Source organism: Anguilla anguilla, chromosome 4, assembly GCF_013347855.1.
Source record: "Anguilla anguilla isolate fAngAng1 chromosome 4, fAngAng1.pri, whole genome shotgun sequence".
NCBI classification, from domain to species: domain Eukaryota; kingdom Metazoa; phylum Chordata; class Actinopteri; order Anguilliformes; family Anguillidae; genus Anguilla; species Anguilla anguilla.
The window spans coordinates 14,766,935-14,787,184 of NC_049204.1; the positions used below are offsets into that span (position 1 = coordinate 14,766,935).

The following is a 20,250-nucleotide window of genomic DNA, read 5'->3' on the forward strand; positions in this document are numbered from 1 at the left end:
ATTTAATGACAGTCATTAAACTCATACCTAAGAATGCCTGCCTCATCTGATTTTTCAAGCTTTGTTTTGCCGAAAGCAGACATTTCTTCAACCACATCTATGAAACCGTTCAAAATAAAATAGGAATGACCAGCTGCTAACATAAAAAAAGAGTCATCAGGCTTTAAATCACCCGCTGGCTGAATTAACCAGAGCTGCGTTGGAGGACTCAAAGCTGCTGCAGTGGACAGCACACAGCCTGTAACCTGAAAGTGAAGACGCAAACCCTGAGTGAAGTGAAACTGCTGTTGAACCCTAACCGATCCCATTTAGCTGAAATGCAGCCAAGGTAAAAAAAAAAAAAAAAAAAGAAAAAAAAAAAGAATAATGTATACTAAAAAGTTTAAATCTGTGGAAGAAGTACAGAGAGCAAAAAATTGAATGTGGTATAATGTGCCCTTGGTCCCACCATCGCGACCCACCCACACCCACTAGTCCTGCTATAAATGTACAGCTAAGACACAGAGCATTGAAAATTGGTTATACCCGTGAAGGAAAAAAAAGGCAAACAGCATCTACTGTACTGATTCTGAACCTGCAAGTTTCAGTGAAACCATGTTTATTACGATACGACCATGAGTGAACAACAAAGAAGCAAATGTAAGAGATGTTAACAGCTCAGCAAAGAAACTCCAGACAAAAAAAAAAAATAATTCCACCAGATTAATATGAATAAAGTAAAGACTAGGACTGTCCCCTGACACACAAAGCACAGTTCCACCAATTTCTTCCAGAAGTTAGCCACCCAATTACTTGATGTACTTCTCTTTGTTCTGGGGTAACAAGGCTACTTTGTAAGTTGAGAGTGAACCTGCGCACTTAACAGTCCATGTTATTGTAGCAAAAACAGGACATCACAGTTGGCTTAAGGTAACTACTGTTCTACCTGTACCGACTTTAGTGTCATCTGGTATCACTCAAAAAACATTACTATGCATTACAATTACCAGAAGTAGATTATGAATTGACCTATGAACGATCTAAATAAGCAAATGTGTGGCATGACAAAACATTGCACATCCAAAAAAAAGTTTTCAATTCTTTGTCACCTTAGATGAAGCAGCTTATTATAAAAGTAGCAAATAATTCTTCTCTGATCAGAAATTCATCTTTTTACTGTTACCATCTTTACAAACATTATTTAAGTAGACGCAGTCTTTAACAGCAAGTGACTTCACAAGGTTTGACAACAAAGATCAAAAACAGCAGCTTATTAATATCTGATGGAGGTTCCAAGGGTTCCTACTCAAGCTTTACTGCATGAGTCTATTCAAAGTCCCAACTTTATTGTCTGCCAAATATGGAGTTGGACAGTTATTAGTTACAGTATCTGAAACACTTTTTAAAGGCAATTCTTGATTAAGTATGAAAATATGAGGATGTCTTCAGTGCTTATCTACAGCATTTGCCTTCTGAATGTAATCATTTACCCAATACAGTGCTTGAAACAAGCCACCAGGACTTCTGTGTTTTCCTCATGACATCTTCTCCCCAAGAACCCCCTCACCCCTCGTCGATTCACAACTTCAACTTAACCCTCCCCCCCAAAACAACCCCACAGCACAGTCCACTATTGCCATCTCCATCTCATGTGGTCCAGATTCTATTCCCTTCTCATTTGCTCACCCTAGTTCTTGCACTTGCAGTTTCCTCCACTTATAGAATATGGAACCTACTGTAACATACAAGGTTATGTAGCATGGAATTATGAATGATCTCTGGTACTCCTAGAATTATGGGTACAGCGCATAAAGGTGGATGCAAACTTCATATTAAGGCATTTTTTTTTTTAAATTTAAAAACCTCTGCATTTGATATTAAGTTCCCTCTCGGTTAGTACCGTCAACTGGCAAAGAGCACACATCTGTGCTGTAAAGTCTAAGGGACGGTTGAGGGTGTTGAACACTCTGGGCGTGGCTCCTTGGGCTGGGGCCTGGTCTCACAGCCTGGCTTTGGACTGGAAAAAGCTCATGATGGCGTTCATGCACTCGTCAGACAGCCAGCGCTCCACCAGCCGCTCCACCTCCTGGTCGTTGACCGCATGGAGTCGTTCCTTTTCCACCATGCGTATAAGCTGCTTGGACAGTGCCAAAGACTGTGGGGAGAGGGAAGCAATGGCACAGAGAAAGTACGATTACCTGGATGAGCAATTACAGAAAACATACTTGGCAATTCTTCTTTATTGGATGCTACATATAAACAAACTTCGTACAGACAGATTGATTTTGTTTTAGAAAGTTTATCGTCTTTACTCAGTCAGAACCATATGTAACTACAGTCAGAAAAATTCTAAATGTTCTAGACTTACAGAGGTCTACATATACTGGTTGGCAGCTGAAAGGGTCACAGTTCCAGAATTTCATGGCTGTTCATGTACCAAATACAGTAGAGACAAGTTCTCTGGACATTGCACACTCTTCTCTGGAAACTATGGCATGCAAAATGATATATTTAACGGCATTCGGACCAGTCAGTCACATTAGCGGTAAGAGAAGGAAACACATACGTTTGGAGGCAGCTGGGCGTAGGCCTTGAGTCTGGTCCACACTTCAGTCTGGAAGCTGCTGTCAGGGAAGACCTCCGTGACCAGGCCACGCTCACACGCCTCTGCGGCAGTCAGCTTCTTATTGAAAAGCAGCATCTCACTGGCCTGGGAAGCAAAGAATCTCCAGCTCAATGATTTTTCATTTTAATCAAAGACAATGGAACGTCAAGCTAGGCGGAAGAATTTACGAGAGTTAGAATGCCATGCTACGTTACCTTGTGCAATTAGAAAAAGAAAAAAAAAACTATTTGAAATGATTAGAGAAAAATCAGAAAACAGTAAAGGAAAAAACAACAACTAAAAATTTACGAAATGCAAAAACCAGACAGACAAAGCTATAGTTATGACATGCACTGTAAGTGCAGGTTGGTATAACTGACTGAGACTTTATAATTCATACACATCATTATTCTTGTGCATGCCTCAGTCCATGCGTTGATATCTGTGCTTTAGAAGGTAGATGCTAGGCAGATGATAAGGCAATGCCGCTCACCTTGGCTGCGCCCATCATTTTAGGGAAGGTGTAGGAGGAGCAGCCCTCGGGGCTTTGTCCCAGCTGGCTGAAGGGTGTGTGGAACGTCGCCTGTGAAGCACCCGGAAAAAGAGGAAATTAAATGCAAAAGTCCAAGTCCTCCAGCAGCACCACAAAGATAGACTGCCAACAGTAATTGCAGAACATCTTGCATGAAATGGGTTATAATTTAGTTCTAGGTAAGTTTAGAGCGTTAGCATTTAGGTCAAGAGTCAGAAAGCAGAAAAGTTTCGGAATTTTGAAACAATATAAAAACACTTTATGGAATAAAATTGTTCAGTACAGTGCCGAATCAATTTAAAAATACGTCTTTGTCTTAACCACTATGGAGCTTAACGTATATACAGTTAAATGGGATGTTATCAGGCGGTTCAACAAACCCCACTCAAATACACATGCCATGGCAAAAATAACATCACAAACGACACCTTACCCGCTCTGTTGCATAGACCACATCGAAGAGTCCAAGGAGTGTGACTGACACTCCAACGGCTGGTCCATTGATGACACCAATCAAAGGTTTCGGGAAGTCAATGAAGGCTTTCACAAACCCCCTACGCAGAAACATTCAAAGCCTATGGTTAAATACACATACACACAAAGTGCTCTTGGATTGTTTTGAAAATGTATACATACATATAGTACACGTACATAAACACGCACACGCACACTTGTATATCCATAAATTGCTCTTGGATTTGGTATGGTTGTCTACCTAAGCAACTCTCCAGAGTCTTTTGCCATCTTTTCAATTCCACCTTCCGGAATATTCGTGAAGTTATTCAAATCGTTGCCGCTGCAGTAAAAATCTCCATTACCTAGGAGTATAGGCAAAAAAATGTTACATATACATAAAATGTCATGATATCCAGATTGCAGGTCAGCACAAGTCTATTCACCAGGAGTGTCAAAGGCAGACAGATTACAATTTCTCCAAAACATTCGCTAGCATTTTATTTGTAGACCACAGTATTTGACAAGCCAAGTGTCCTTTTAAGGGGACAATTAAAAAAAAAATTTTAAGTACACAAAATATGATCTACTGGTATTCAGTGAGATGGAGATACGAGGGGATTTCTCACTTTCACAGACATCGAGAAGGTTACAGCAGCTGGCTTACCAGTGAGCACAGTGATGACAGAGTCATCTTTTCCTGCAAGCTCCAGAGCCTTGACAATCTCATTGTACATCTGGAGGAAATGGAGGAAATATATCACCTATAAGGTTTTTGTTGCGTTTCATTTGTGCATATGAGTACATATACAGTCACTTCTAATTTTTCAATTTGCGTTTAAGAGCAGGGATGCTCAGACTTTTTCCCCCATCTTAAGGCCCTTGGTTCACCATTTAGTGAGTTCTTCTCTGTCTTTATTGAAGTGAACCATTCCTGCTCATCAGGATTGAGCTACTTGGCACCATCTTAATAGTTTCGCAACATTTTTGCAACTATCTGGAAAGTACTTGATTTGGAGTTTAATTGAATCTTACAAATCTTTAGCATTTAAATAATTTTATATTTCTGTACATTTATAATATTCTTAGTTATCACACAGACAAGACCATAAAGCATAAAGGTAATACAGTAATTAATAAACACTGCAGTCAAGGACACAATGTGGAGCTCCAGGCAGGCTGGACTCACCTCTACTGTGATGGCATTCTTTTTTGTGGGTCGGTTGAGGCGGATGGTGGTAATGTTGTCCTCTGTAGTCACCAGTAGAGTCTCAAATGCAGCAGCGCTCCCAGCAGGCTTTGCTGCAACTTGGGCAGGCCCCTCAGCCGCCACGAGTGAAGAGATCAGATTGATGTAGTCCTGTTTGGCCTCATCCTGAGACAGCAAAACAAGACCGCTATCATCTACTGTAGCTCACACCAGACGTGGGTCAAAAAATGCCTTTGAAATACTCTAACCCTTTAAATACCAGCAAAATTTTAATATACTGCTGCTGACCCCTGAGAAAATAAAATGAACATGTTGGAAGGTAAGTGAACAAAATGCACAACATTTATTACACGGCGCTATTAGATTGTTCTGGCAAGAATAGTAAGCTATAATCAGTAGCTCTTGCTACTTACAATGCTATCTAACCAAGTTTGCATTCTAGACATTTTACGAGGAACATGAGATGAATGTACATAATCAAATTGCATGACATGAAAATCGTGTCATGTAATTTGTTTATGTACATTACTCATGTTCCTTCTAAAATGGCAAAAATGCAAATTTCGAAGATAGCACTGTATGCAGCAAGAGGCAATAACAGTAAGAAATCAATTGCAATGTTTATTAGATCAGCTGATTATAACTTACTATTACTGCTAGAACACACCCAATGTGAGTAACGTGTGTAGTCTGCAGATATGCTTCATTAACAGAGTGCACGGGTGTGCCCACACACACATGTATAGCTCATGTGTGTGGGCAGGATATCATGTTTGAGCTCTCACCTGTGTCACATTCCAAATTCCAATGCGGTAATCATGTTTATTGATTTTTTTTTAAACCAATGCAATAACCCTGCAGTCTTTTGGGAGCCAAAACAATGCAAATACATATAACCCTCCATTGTTCACGACTAAGGTTTCTGCAGCTAATACATAATGACACAGCATTGTTGCTTACCTGTGACACGTTGCCTAGGGACTTCCATGCATCCCACTTGGCCTTGTTGACAAAGTCCAGCATGCCTGGCTTGGGGGTATTACAAGGACCCTGAGTAGCCTGGCCAAAAAAAACAGGAACACAGGAAAAATGGGACGTGGCAGGAAACAACGGACCAATAGGGAAAGAGAACTGTCAATGGAAGAGCTTAACAACTATGTATAACCAAGCACATTTGCAATTTCGCTTTTGTTTTTGCCATCCCTGTTAAGTTTAGACACTGTGGACCAATCTCACTCAGCCAAACTCGTACCTTGTTTCAAGTCAGGATTGCCCGTTTGGGCCGAGATACACCAGGATGGTCTCACCTGTTTGAAGAGGGCATATATCTTCAACTTGACCTCATTGCCTGGGTCCTTTTTCAATGCACCGAGCTGGGCCTTGGCATGGTTGAAGTCTTCCATAGTCACCCCCATCACTGACCCAGTTGTGTGCAGCTGGACAGCTGGGATCCGTAGCCCTTGTATTAGCCTATTCACAGAAGAAGAAAAATTATTTGTCATCTGAATGCAACAATATGAAAGCCTGTGATCAGAGATAAATGCATCAATTCTTATATTCCTAGAAATGCACATCAGATTCTACTGTCGAGCACACCATTAGCAAAGGTGTCGAGCATATGATGTGTGTCTGTTTTTCTGATCATCCAAAATTGTTCCAAAGAAATTCAGACAGATTAGACAAATTAATGGGTTGCCCATTAAGTTTATTTGAAGTTAAAACTCAATACCGTGAGAAAACTTTTAAGTGACAAAACATTACATTACAGGTATTTAGCAGACGCTCTTATCAGAGCTACTTACACAACTTTACATCTTTTTTTTTTTTTTTTTTTTACATTTCATCCATTTACACAGCTGGATATATACTGAAGCAATGCAGATTAAGTACCTTGCTCAAGGGTACAACCACGGCAGTGTCCAAACCGGGATTCGGACCAATGATCTTTAGGTTACAAGCCCAATTCCTAACCCATTATACTACAGTGCCAGTGACTAGCAGGCTATAATATAACATATCTTTTTTTATCATAAGGTTACATAAAATATGTAACAAAAGGCAAGTGAAATCCGAGTTTTCTGTTTATCTAGTGTCTTAAAGGTATACAAATAAACATCAATAGCAACATAAACATAATTAACGATTAAAATGATAATATTTTAAAATAAAATGTTACTAAATGTTCCATGTCTGCAATGTCAAATTCTAGATGAAAAAAATTGAGTATGTACCACCCAGAGACTAAAAAATACACCACCGGTACCACCGTTTAAAAAGTGCAACGAATGACATACACGTTAGTCTTGAAGTCTAATTGTGCCAAAGGTCAGGATCGTTGCACACAATAAGCCTTTCAAGTGCTTTGTAGCTAACTAGCAACCAAGCTAACGAGCAATTAAGACGTCGCATACTACAAAACTCCCATAATACTTTAAGAAGCTACGTTCACTTAGATACAGTGAAATTAACCACACATAGGCCTATAATCCTAGTCAGCGAATTAATGCAAAAATAGTAATGGAAACTACTACCGAATAGAACTCTCCAGCTAAGTGGCTGCAAAAGTTGCGAACTGAACAATCCACCGTCAGCCAATTACTAAGGAAGCGCACTACCAGCTAACAAAATTATTATTTTCCATAAAGAAATTTAGCTAGTAGCAAGCTTTGTTTATCGTTTGCCATTTAATTTTAGCCGCTAACACCAAAGAGATTCGAATCTCTTTGCTAACACTACCTAGGAAAAACCCGAAAGGGCACCGGTGACCATTCTGTTTCGACCTCTAATGTAGCAATGTACAGCTGGCTAGCCAGGTCCTAAATTCAACACAGATAACCAACACGTACAACTGCATATTCTTTGTATATGCATTCCAAATATAACTGTAATTTTCACCTGGCAGATCTCACAAAACGCCACGGAGAAACCAAGGAAAACGAAACTGCCATGCCAATGAGGTCAGTGACACAAAGTTTACTCGTCGAGTTTCGAGGTAGCTTGGAGGATGCGTCAATCTGACGAAGTGACAATGCAATATAAAACTATAATCCCACCCTCTCTGATTTTTTATCATTACTATTGGACTGAAGGAAACCCGCCGCTGTATAAGATGTCGGCGATTGGCCCTGCTCCCCGCGTGTCCCACCCATAGACTGTAGAAGATCCCACCCCAAAATATTGCGAGTAGATCTAAATGTGCAGCGCCAACTATTGGGCGGATGATGTATTTAACGAAGTAATGTTAGATTCGAAGTATCAAATATATATCTTCAACCATTTCAAGAAGCAATGTAATTAATTAATTAATCACAAGAATTTGCTAAGTGGTTGTCTCACTACCGCTAAATAAAACATCCATTTGTGTGAAAACTTGGATGTTTAATGTCGTGTACGTGCTTCAATGTGTGACTACCATAATGCCTAGCCTTCACGAAACCCTCCATGAAGGCTAAGCATCATACATTGGTAATCAATAATTGTGAATATTTTCGAATATATGCAATTATTAAAATTTCAGACATGGACTATTGGATATTATTTCATGAAATGATGTAACTTGAGGCTATGTTTTTGAAACTGTATGGCCTACTTTTATGTTTGCAAGAACAGTTTGCATTATAGAACCAATAATAGACTTTTTTTCACCAATTAACACACATATCACCAGCTACCAATAAAATTGAACCTTAATGACAAATCACAAATCTGACATGTATAATTTTGAAAAAGAAGGCACTTCACAGTATGGGAGTATTTTTTTAAAATTTTTTTTTTACCTTATTGAGCCAAAGGTCACAACAAACTGGAATTTTTGCTATTTCAGTGTTGAGGCTCCCAGGTTAGCCCACAATATTTGCGGAAGTGTTGGCTGCCTCTGCTAATTCCACCACAGGAGGTCAACAGGAGGTGTACAGTATGTGCACATTAAAATTAGTATTAACATAATTTAAAATTGCATTAATTTTTTTTTTAAATGACTGATGTTGGCCAATATTTATTGTTCAATAAAATGTTTTAATAGCATAATATCAAACAAAAATATTATTCATATGATTAATATCATTACACATATGAATTGCAAAAAAACAAAGCACATGCACCATGCCGTGTCATTTATCTCTATTTTTTCCGCATTTTCCTTACTACTGTAGAGGTTTCTTGGAATTGACCCCAAGTCAATGTAGTAGATGAATCCTTTCAGTGAGTTTGTTCAGAAATAAATTCTCACCATGTATTTACCAGCAGATGGCAATGTTACAAATGTTTGGGTGCTTCAAACAATTTGTTTTTTATTTTTCAAATCATTAATTACTCCCCATGAGACATCAGCTCTCGTGCTATGAATGTGTCCTGACACTGGTCATATACAAAACAGGTTTATTATGAGATGCAAAAAGCACGTCTAGATCTTCCACTTACCAACCATATTCTGAACTTCAGACTTCTAGTACATGCAAGACTGTTGATATAATACAAAATATAGAAGCAAAGCTTCTGACAGAGTACCATTTTAATGCCGTCTTCTTAGTGGATTACTAGCATAGCTAACAATAACAACAACACCAAATAAGCTTATTAAGTGTTCAGAAACTAAAACGAGCACTGTGTTGTTGCCCCAAATGTGCAGTAGGCTATTTTTGCAAAGGTCACAAACATACATTGTGCACATTCATACTTACGTTCCAAAAATTGTGCCTGAAGAGAAAAGTTATGTAAAGTGTTTTCCACAAATGTTAGTGACACTGACATCTGTGTGAAAATAAACAAAATGCACTCATAGTTTTGAGCATTATTTTATTTTATTTTTGTGCATGAAGTTTGGTCATTGGGGCCATAGTACCCATTTCTGTGTAAACAGTGGAGAAAATCTGCCATTTAAGACCAAATTCAGATTGGAATTACAAGGAAACTCTGTTTCTACTGACAAATTCGACTTCAGATAGATAGTACACCATCACATAGTATCACTCAGAAAGTTACCAAGATGATAATGAGGAAATTCAAAATAAAAGCACTTTAAATATTATAGGATATTAAAATATGACCTATTATAGATTGGAATTAAAATTAAACTCTCTGGTTATACATACAAATTCCATTTCAGACAGGTATCTTATGAGTGTATGATATTTAAAGTGCTTTTATTTAGAATTTCCACACCAGATAATCTTTTATACTTTTATGATACTTTTTGAGTGATACTATGATACGGTGTACTATCTTTCTGAATTAGAATTTTGCAATCCGCGAGTTTCTTTTTAATACGTACGTGATGCTTGTGGGTGCATTTCAAATCACTCTGCGGCTAGCTTGATTTAGTTCACTGAAATGGCGGCGGGTTTGACGCCGGTCCTTCATCATATGACCGACTGGCATTAACTCTGGCGCTTCTGAGAAATAAAATTAACATAGCCAATGGTTAGCCAAAATGTTTAGCGCCTCGCTTTACTGTTAAAAACTATGCGATGTAGATTAGAGAATACACATGTCACAGCGTTCAGTCAGATTGCATTCATATTTAGCATTCAAAATAAATAATGATCAAAATATATCTTACGCCTACTGACCACGTATCAAACTCAATTCACAATTAAATCATATTTTAAAATGTAGGCCTATAAGAAAACCAGCCCACGTTTTCTATGAAGTGATCTTAAGTAGCCTACAACAAAACACAAACTTGTGACACACCATGAGCATTCGCCAGAGATTCGATCTGAAGCTGCACGTAAACCAGGTAAGGTTGCTCTGTGATATGAGTAAAGTTACGAATTCTGTGTTTCTTCATCACACGCAGCGCTACACTGTGTTGTTCTCGTCACGGACAAACAACCAATTGTGTTTTAGTAATGTTGCGAAACTGATTTCTTACACGCCTGCTATCCGTGATTGCCAAATTTTTGCGCTATTGCAAATTAGAACAGCAACCTCCCAGTCCAGTTCTTTTGTGGGATAAAGGTCTCCTATTGAGTAGTCCATACTTTTGTGTTCGTTGCTTTGAAAATTTCCCTCAGTTTTAACTTGTAGATTCGCCTAAATCAGCTATGGAGTATGCTAAAACCCTGGCCCCATTATCTGTGGTGAGGTGAGTTGCCTGAAGGTAGTCTGATGGGAATTTGATTATTTTTCTTTTTTTAAATAACTTGACTATTTACGTGTTACGCAAATTGAATTGATGGCAAGTAGCATACCGCTGCGTGGGATGTAACTTAAAAGTGATTATTGTAGATGTCGGTTTGTTTTTTATTTGATTTATATGGCCAGTAGGTATAATAGGCTATTTTCCACCGACAATTAAGATTACTTTGTACGTACCTACTTCGATTAAAAACGTAGCCTATATGGAGCCTACAGTGAAGCTATAACTTTGATTTATCCGTTCTGCTGGTTAGAGGCGTTAGTTGCCAATGCGTCGTTTGTTTGAACCCTCCAGTTAATCGGAGATTCAACATGCGTTCCATGCATTGCACTTCGTTTCGACATTTTTGTGACTTCTGAAAAACTATACGCGCTACACAGAACCATAGGTCATCCAGGTGGGAGTCACTGCAGCAGCTGCTGCTGGAACTGTTCTTTGTTCTGTCCTTCGCCAAATCAGTCTCTGAATATGTGTTTGGCATAATCCTTCCATCAGTCCAACACAGAAATGGGCCTGGAGGACAGACATAAGTGGTATACAACTTTGGTTATAGTACCTTATCAGGGATCACTCTGGAGATCTTGTTACTCAGCCCTGTTAAGGTTAAATAAATGATTGATTACAGCTGTACTTAGGAAAAGCATACAGTCTATCCATTTAAATTATTCGCATTTGACATTACATTGTGTTACATTGTTTATGATTGGGTAAATGGACTGTGCATTACCATGGACTGGCATTAGGTATTGACATATGTACTTATGGTTGCAAGCAGTTGTTTCATTACAGATGGATGATTTTAAAAATTGTTCTCTCCCCGCCCCCCCTTAAAGATCAGTATCCTCAGTTGGCATGTCACTCACACGGAAAATACTACCTGCACGTCAGCCCCGCCTCTTTAGAGTCTGCACCCATAACCGCTGCCGGAGCAGGACTGTGATGGCCTCCTCGCTGGATGAGCTTCTGGAAAAGGTGGGGGTCCCGTCTGATCTTCTTGATTTGACTGCGAATATATAATTTTCTGATTGCAGTGTTGCTATGGAAGAAAACTAGGCATGAAATAAGGCATTCAGGCATAGAGGGTGGCACTTCTGCATCAGTGCTTAACTGCTGGAAAACAGTTTTTTGTTAATTCCACAATTTGTTCCTCAGAAAACCAAGGAAAGGTTGCTTTGATCTGGATGATTCTTCATCTGGGTAGGAATAAGTGTGACCATTTCTTATCGGCAACTTAAGTAATTTTGTTGATTTGGGTATTATTAGCTACCAATGCTCAGTTATTGCCTTGTGCCTACATAAGTTACTCAGCTTTTCCATGCCTCTGATCTGCTGTTTAGATCTTCACTCTGGCACAGCTGGCTGTAAATTCATCATCCTTAGTGGTGTTGTAATGAAGATCTTTTGACAGATATTCATTGTAATGGAGGTTAGAGAAATGTGTTTCTATTCAAAGGCTGCATAATTGGATCCCACATTGGGGACATGGCTGTTGTGACCTTGAGGGAGGATTTGTGAATATCCTACTGTATATATTGAAAGTACTGTATGTAATGCGTTGGGTATAAAATGTTTCTTAATTTTTATCAATTATATGGCCCACTGGAATTTGTCCAAATAAATGCCTACAGCATGTATTGTGTAGATCATTCTGGGCTTTAGCTCTGAATTAATTGTTGTCATTATTTACATTTTCCTGATGTAGAACAGACCAAAGCCCTTGTCCTGGAGAACCACATTTTTCTGATTTTTGTTTTCACATTAAAATGTAATTTACATCAGATAATTAGGTGAGGTCAATCATTTGATTTACAACAGAAACCACACCGTGGCTCTCCAGGACCTGGGTGGGGGACTCCTGTCACAGAGTGTGTCAAACCATCATTGGAGGCCCATATGTTTGGTCAGTGGTGCATGAACTAAAGGTGCCCTTTCTCTTCTCTTCAGGCGGCAAACAGCTTGCTGGTGGTGTTCCAGTTCCTGACGCTGGTGCTTGAGGAGGACGGTACAGTGGTGGACACAGAAGCCTTCTTCCAGTCCCTTCCTGCTAACACTCTGCTAATGGTGCTGGAGAAAGGGCAGATATGGACACAAAGCAAGGTAATGGAAGACTCTGATATACGCCTTAGTATATCTTCATTCATTGTGCCTCTCTTCAAATGATGGATCAACTGATTGGTTTTCCATTTCCTTCTGTCGCACCATTCAGCAATTTTAAAGAACAAACCTTTTCAGATACTCAGCACTAACTTGTGTGACTGATAATGATGCTCTTAATTGAACGTTAAAGTTAAAGTGGCTGGCTGATATTTGTGTTCCTGACTAAAAACTTTTGCAATACTTTGACTTCAATAGGGAAAAAACCCTACCATGTTCTGTCATTCCTAATCCCACCACAAGAGGTCCAAACTGTCACGTTTAAAATTGACTACCTGTATGGTTTAGTCTGTATCAGGGGATAGTAAGAAAACAACCCTTGTCTTGTAGAGCCAGTGATGCTTACTCTGCCATATCTGTACCCTGTTTATTTAAATTTAAATTTGCATTCAGGATACTAACCTCACCCTGCTAATCACAGGGACTCCCAAGTTTCAGACGGCCCAAAAGAAGTGGAATCGCCAAGTTGAGCTTTGACCTGTACAAGCTGAACCCGAGGGATTTCATTGGTTGCCTGACCATTCGAGCTACGCTGTATGAGATCTACACACTGTCATATGATATAAAGTGCATGGGGGCCAAGCACATTCTGAAGTGAGTAATTGGTTGCTCTCAGGATTGAACAGACTGGGTGTGTCATGCTGTGCTTTAGCATAATAAGTTCAACAAGATCAACAAGCATAATAAGTTCAGTTTATAATAAGTTTAGCTACTGATTGAATCCTATCCAGATAGTTTTATTATTAGAATGAAACTCAAAATTTTGAACCTTTAACCTTAGTTAATTGGTTAAAATAGTTGAGTTTGGCTGAAAAAAATAATCTTTACCCAGGTGAGACCTGTTTATGTATGTTTTTTTTTATTTATTTTTTTTTTTTTTATAACCACAAACCCTCTTTGCCTTCTTTAAATAAGTTGAAATAAACGAATAGATGACGATCATTTTGAAAATATTACTAATATGACATACAGTTTCATGGCTGTATCTTTTCCAGGTGCTTATTGCGATTCTTGACACAAGTGGCACGTGTAGTAGGCCATACACTTCTGTGTGGCTCTTCCTACATTCTACAGTGCATCGGTGAAGATGAGTACTAGTGTGGCATCGTGGTATGACTGTCGGCCCAAACCAAGCTTCTCTGACTCTGAAGCACCATGGACTACACAAAGGAATACACTGAGCCTGGCTGCCAATGAACATTGTGTACTGTCTCCCTAAGTAAGAAATTTTAAATGATTTAAAACCTCAAACAGCCATTTTCATGGAGTATTGCAGTCCAGCTGACAATTTGTTGTTTTTCTGCCACGACTCCTTTGTGACTGGGATGAAGATGAATCCAACGCTCATATCCACCCCTTGAAGTCACAGCTCAGTTGCAGTCAGTGAAACCACATTGTAGTTGGCACACTGCATTTTAAATGTGCCCGTCTTTGAATAGAGGAACAGAATTATATATCCATGTCAGTGTTGTGATGATGTGATGATAGTGTCATGATAGTGTTTAAAGATGAAGATGGTCTTTAAGTGCTGTTTTAAAGTGCTGTTACATGCATTCCTGACCGAGGAGTGACCTGCTTAGTTTTACAGTAGATGAAGTGTTTTGAATAGGTTTTTATGCTATACCAACCAGAGTTACTGTCCAATTATGTCATCTATTTTTAAAAAAGTGTTATTGGTTGGGGGTATATGTCTGGAATTGTCTGGGAAGGATGTTTGCACTGGTCTGACTGCACTGTTGTATTTGGTGTTTTTACAGAGCTCTTAGCCAAACTTGAGCATTTAAGCACAAAAGTGTTTAATAGTAGGTCGCCTAAGGCCTCTAAACCCTCTTAAGGGTAAAGCTGGCTTGAGACCAATTTGAGTGTTTCTGCACCTGCATTTATTTTGTGATGTTATTAACATCACAATGGAATGCACTTTCCATTCACAGTACTAAACACAAACACACCCCTGTAGTGTGCTGCGCCATAAATCTGAATAAAGTTTGTTATCCTAGCAGGCCTGTCTCTCCTGTGACCTTGTACTGGATTGCTTCCCTGGTCTTTCTTGGCTCTCAGCAGATGGTATTGCATTCCCCATTAAAATGGAACTGTAAAATCTTGTCCCTAGAATCTCATCTGAAACTCTTAACACACTTGTTTTGACACAGAAATTACTTTCTTAGTGTTGGGCTGCTTATCACTGTAATCTGAGCATCTACTGACAGGCAGTGTGTGGCCAGTCACTAAAATCCCCCTGATGAAGTGGCATGAATGCACAAACAATAGGGAATGGTGGCTGCGTACAGTTTTTTTTAAATTCCCAGCGACACTGTGCATGAAGCAGACTGCACCATGGCCTGAAGTGACATAAAAATCAATCCATAAACTGATCTGATATATGGGATAGTATTCTAATTACACGAGGGGTGACTGAAGTTCAGTTATTTTTCCGCAAACATATTTTGGCTTTTCTACTATAGAGAGAAGCCAAAAAAAGGTAGGGCTTGATTTGACATTTGACACTGCAGGTTTTGACTTTTGGTCATTACTCTGTGTTAGTCACCTGTACACCAACACCTACAACTATTCCAAAGTAAATCAACATTTCACAAAATTACTCAAAGTAGTATTTTAAGAATTGCCATTTCATAATTACCAAAAAAGACAAAACATGACATTGACATGGTGGAGACATTGATTATATTAGCTGTCAAAATGTTTCATCCTTTCTTACAGAGGCAAGCGGTCATCTATGAAGGCAGTAAAATCCTGCATGCTTTATTTTGTAAAGTGAAAATATCTACATAGCTGTCACATCTTGGCACTAATTAATTGACCTGTGAAATGGTTCTCATGAGCCACGGTTATATTCAAAAGCTCTGCCATTCCTCAACTGTCCTGCTCTCCTTTCCTCAACAAGGGGCTGGATTTCTTGTCAAAGGTTTCTTACCTTTCTTGAACCCTCAGAATGTATTGTGTATTGCTCACATTAATTTATAGTGATATAAACAATTACTCTTAAGGGGTAAAGACAAGTCATGCTTCATAGGGAATATGAATATCTGATTCATAAATTTTCATTTTTCCTACCCAGGCTGTATATGCTGTATGCAAATATACCTATATCCCACTTAATTAAACTGAATCAACTTCTATTCATATCCTGTCTCTTTATGCCTATCGCACGCAGAGGCGGAAATTTAGAAGAACTTCAGAGACAGACGTAGCTATGTAGACGTACGGCAGCTGATTCGTGATTGCACAGGAGGCTTGTCAGTCATTTACAGGTTCGGCCCTCTCTTTCGGGGTGTGGACTCTAAGTTGAACCGGGGAGCACAAGAATTGAGCGGTCTCATTTAACAAGTCGGGCACATCAGACGAAATTGCACTTTTCCAGTTGTGTTTTTGGACTTGGATAACAACACACAAAGGAAAATGAGGGAAATAGTTCACATACAAGCGGGTCAATGTGGCAACCAAATCGGAACAAAGGCAAGTTTTGGTTTTTTCTTAATAAACTTTATTTGATTGTTTCCTTATTAAGATATTTTTCGTCATATGAGGACCGTTTTTGTATTACTTGGATAAATGTAAACTGGGGTAGCCTATAGAATTCATAGTAGAGTTACTGTTGCGATTAAATTATTAGCTAACTTTAACTGATAATAGTGTCAAATTATGTACATAGGCTGTATTTGTGTGCATGTATAATATGTACTTTCATTAGTTCTGAGTAATAACTGCCGTACTAATAATACATTCAATCATTTATAATAATTTAGCCTACTTCATTAAATGTTAACGTTATGACAATAATGAAAAACGACCGTATTCATTTATCGGAAGACTGTAACGGTTCCCTGAGTTTCTTTAGGGAGTGGCAAAAACTGCATGCAGCTTAGTATGAGTATCTCAAGAATTTTTAGCAGCTGGACGTTTCACCCGTCTATTCTTAGAGGAGGCAGTCGATGAATCATTAATTCCCAAAAACATTTAGATAGTGTACTATATGTGTCCAAATTCACATTGAAAAATTGTCACTATTCTTGTTTTGTTCCTCTGAAGTTTTGGGAAGTTATCAGCGATGAACACGGCATTGATCCCGCAGGAAATTATGTCGGTGACTCAGCCCTTCAACTCGAGAGAATTAATGTGTACTACAACGAGGCATCGTGTAAGTTGGTGTGTCACAGTCACTGAACTGTTCATTGGTCAGAGTGTGTGAATCATCTTTCTTGTAACCCCCTTCTCTCCTCGCCTGTTCGCATGATAAGTTCCTCTTCCCTGAAAAAAAGAAAATTATATTTAGTGTATTTCAGCTATATAGTTTTTTTTATATAGTTTTTAATGGGTTATATAGCATTTAAAAGTTTCATGGGTTGGAATTGATTCGCCTAATGTTTTTTTCTGTCTTTGCAGTCTTTTTCTCACTTTGTCTTGCCCTAATGTTCTCAGTAAATTAATAATGATGTTTGTTTTGTTGTTGTTGTGTGTAATTGTGCTAGCTCACAAGTATGTCCCGCGGGCAGTTCTGGTGGATCTGGAGCCAGGCACGATGGATAGCGTCCGATCTGGTCCATTTGGCCAGCTCTTCAGACCTGACAACTTCATCTTTGGTAAGCACAGTCCTTGACAGAATCAGCCCTGCAGTCCTACTATAATTTTGGCTTTATTGTAGGCTATGTGGTTCACTTAAGCCTTAATTTATGTATATCTGACCGAGTACTTCAAGGTTGCATTATTTACTAATGTCATTTAATGACACATACCGATGATATTGAACATTGCATAGCTTAATTAAATCTTTAATTAAGTGAATAATTTCCTGTTACATACAATTTAGATTTAGCAAGATTAACAAAAGATATAAAAACGTATCAAACAGATTTCTATATGTAAAACCAGTTTCACCCAACAAAGGATATAGTAAAACAGATTGTAGATAGACAAACCACAACAAAAATTCTTAAATTAGCAGACAGACAACTAGGCTACAAATGACATATTTGTAGCCTAGGAAGTGTGTCGACATAAGCATTGGAAAGAAATCAGTCTAATATTTAGAAAAGTAACAAAAATACACCTTATCTCACACATATTGTGGTTTCACTAGTTCACTTAACACAAGTACACTTACACATACAGGAAATGAATACAAATGCACTAGGAGGCAGTATGGCACTGAGCACAATCAGTAAGTGACAATGCATATTGGGTCAACCATTAATGTGAATATATGTAAGAGGTCCATGTTTCAGAAATAATCCTTATGCACAGAACCAAGTTGCATATGCTAAGCTGACTTGAAATACTGAAACACATTAAGAGAGCTGAGATTTCCTTGATGAAATGAATTAACCTACTCACTAGGATTACATGACTTCACTTCAACCCTAGACTGCAGCTGGTCATGATAAATGTCCTCCACCTGCTGTGGGTGGGGCAGAGCGGGGCTGAAGGTGTGGGAGGTGAAATATTAAGTTTCCTTTCTGTTTCGATGCTTGCAGGGCAGACAGGTGCTGGGAACAACTGGGCCAAAGGCCACTATACAGAGGGGGCAGAGCTGGTGGACTCTGTGCTGGATGTGGTGAGGAAAGAGTGCGAACACTGTGACTGCCTTCAGGGCTTCCAGCTCACCCACTCCCTGGGCGGTGGCACAGGCTCTGGCATGGGCACCCTTCTCATCAGCAAAATCCGCGAAGAGTACCCCGACCGCATAATGAACACCTTCAGCGTCATGCCCTCCCCGAAGGTGTCGGACACCGTGGTGGAGCCCTACAACGCCACGCTGTCCGTCCACCAGCTGGTGGAGAACACAGATGAGACGTACTGCATCGACAACGAGGCGCTCTACGATATCTGCTTCCGCACCCTCAAACTCACCACGCCCACATACGGGGACCTTAACCACCTGGTGTCGTCCACCATGAGCGGGGTGACCACCTCCCTGCGCTTCCCCGGCCAGCTCAACGCCGACCTGCGCAAGCTGGCCGTCAACATGGTGCCCTTCCCCCGTCTGCACTTCTTCATGCCCGGCTTCGCCCCCCTGACCGCCCGCGGGAGCCAGCAGTACCGCGCCCTCACGGTGCCCGAGCTCACCCAGCAGATGTTTGACGCCAAGAACATGATGGCGGCCTGCGACCCGCGGCACGGCCGCTACCTGACGGTGGCCACCGTGTTCCGCGGGCCCATGTCCATGAAGGAGGTAGACGAGCAGATGCTGGCCATCCAGAACAAGAACAGCAGCTACTTTGTGGAGTGGATCCCCAACAACGTGAAGGTGGCCGTGTGCGACATCCCACCGCGCGGCCTCAAGATGGCCTCCACCTTCATCGGCAACAGCACGGCCATCCAGGAGCTGTTCAAGCGCATCTCCGAGCAGTTTTCCGCCATGTTCCGCCGTAAGGCCTTCCTGCACTGGTTCACCGGGGAGGGCATGGACGAGATGGAGTTCACGGAGGCAGAGAGCAACATGAACGACCTGGTGTCGGAGTACCAGCAGTACCAGGAGGCCACTGCCAATGATGGAGATGAGACATTTGACGATGATGAGGAGGAAGTAAATGAGTGAAGCTAAGAAGAGCCATGACTTTTTTCATTTTCCTAAAAGGCATTTTTTCCTATGAGAATACACAGATTTTCTTTTTTGTGACATGCGTGTCTAAAAGCTGTGAATGTTTTTTTTTTTTTAAGTTTAGAATGTATAATGACTGTTCAACGCAGCAACATGAACACTTATGCAAAATAAAACCACTGCAAAGGCAGACAAACTTGTCATGCGATCTGAGGCATTTTCCTACCAGAACAATATTAACCAAATAAATTTTTGCCGATGAAATACAGTGCCGTGAAAAAGTATTTGCTCCATTCCTGATTTCGTCCATTATTGCATATTTGTCACACTGAATTGTTTCAGATATTTAAACAAAATGCTAATATTAAACAAAGAGAATCTGAGCACAAAACACATTTTTAAAAGTCAAACCAAATATAATAGAAAACTATGTTCCTCAAATTTTAACAGCTACTCAAGCACCGACTTGCTTCATGTTTTGGTTCACACATGGTACTAATATTAACAGCTGACACAGTTCATTTCACTTCTTATTTTCAACCAAACAACACTGAAATACAGAACAAGGCAATTATGTGTGTGCTTAGGTGAAAATGCTACTGCTGTCTGTTGAACAGCCTGA

The 20,250-nt window shown here is 39.8% G+C and overlaps 3 protein-coding genes across 6 annotated transcripts; 2 read left to right on the forward strand and 1 right to left on the reverse strand.

The window, feature by feature from the left end:
- Window positions 1-562: 562 nt before the first annotated feature.
- eci2 (enoyl-CoA delta isomerase 2) lies at window positions 563-7,830 on the reverse strand. Of its 2 annotated transcripts, none has more exons than XM_035416214.1 (10): window positions 7,675-7,830; window positions 6,087-6,249; window positions 5,740-5,838; window positions 4,759-4,944; window positions 4,237-4,306; window positions 3,832-3,934; window positions 3,550-3,670; window positions 3,078-3,167; window positions 2,546-2,689; window positions 563-2,134 (listed from the first exon to the last, which is right to left on the reverse strand). In XM_035416214.1, the coding sequence occupies exons 1-10, from the start codon at window positions 7,725-7,727 to the stop codon at window positions 1,979-1,981; spliced, it is 1,185 nt and encodes a 394-aa protein (XP_035272105.1). In that variant the 5' UTR covers window positions 7,728-7,830; the 3' UTR covers window positions 563-1,978. The 2 variants fall into 2 exon arrangements, with proteins under 2 accessions (XP_035272105.1, XP_035272106.1); XM_035416215.1 differs by lacking the exon at window positions 7,675-7,830 and adding an exon at window positions 6,670-6,865.
- Window positions 7,831-10,368: 2,538 nt separating this feature from the next.
- On the forward strand, window positions 10,369-15,096 carry cidea (cell death inducing DFFA like effector a). Of its 3 annotated transcripts, none has more exons than XM_035414371.1 (5): window positions 10,369-10,516; window positions 11,752-11,890; window positions 12,863-13,015; window positions 13,494-13,666; window positions 14,068-15,096. In XM_035414371.1, exons 2-5 carry the CDS (start codon window positions 11,771-11,773, stop codon window positions 14,168-14,170), a joined length of 549 nt encoding a protein of 182 aa, XP_035270262.1. In that variant the 5' UTR covers window positions 10,369-10,516; window positions 11,752-11,770; the 3' UTR covers window positions 14,171-15,096. The 3 variants fall into 3 exon arrangements, with proteins under 3 accessions (XP_035270262.1, XP_035270261.1, XP_035270264.1); XM_035414370.1 differs by lacking the exon at window positions 10,369-10,516 and adding an exon at window positions 10,682-10,864; XM_035414373.1 differs by lacking the exon at window positions 10,369-10,516 and adding an exon at window positions 11,366-11,451.
- A 1,257-nt stretch (window positions 15,097-16,353) lies between these two features.
- Window positions 16,354-19,896, forward strand: tubb6 (tubulin, beta 6 class V). Its single transcript, XM_035414369.1, has 4 exons — window positions 16,354-16,546; window positions 17,120-17,228; window positions 17,560-17,670; window positions 18,562-19,896. The coding sequence occupies exons 1-4, from the start codon at window positions 16,490-16,492 to the stop codon at window positions 19,623-19,625; spliced, it is 1,341 nt and encodes a 446-aa protein (XP_035270260.1). The 5' UTR covers window positions 16,354-16,489; the 3' UTR covers window positions 19,626-19,896.
- The last annotated feature ends 354 nt before the right edge of the window (window positions 19,897-20,250 follow it).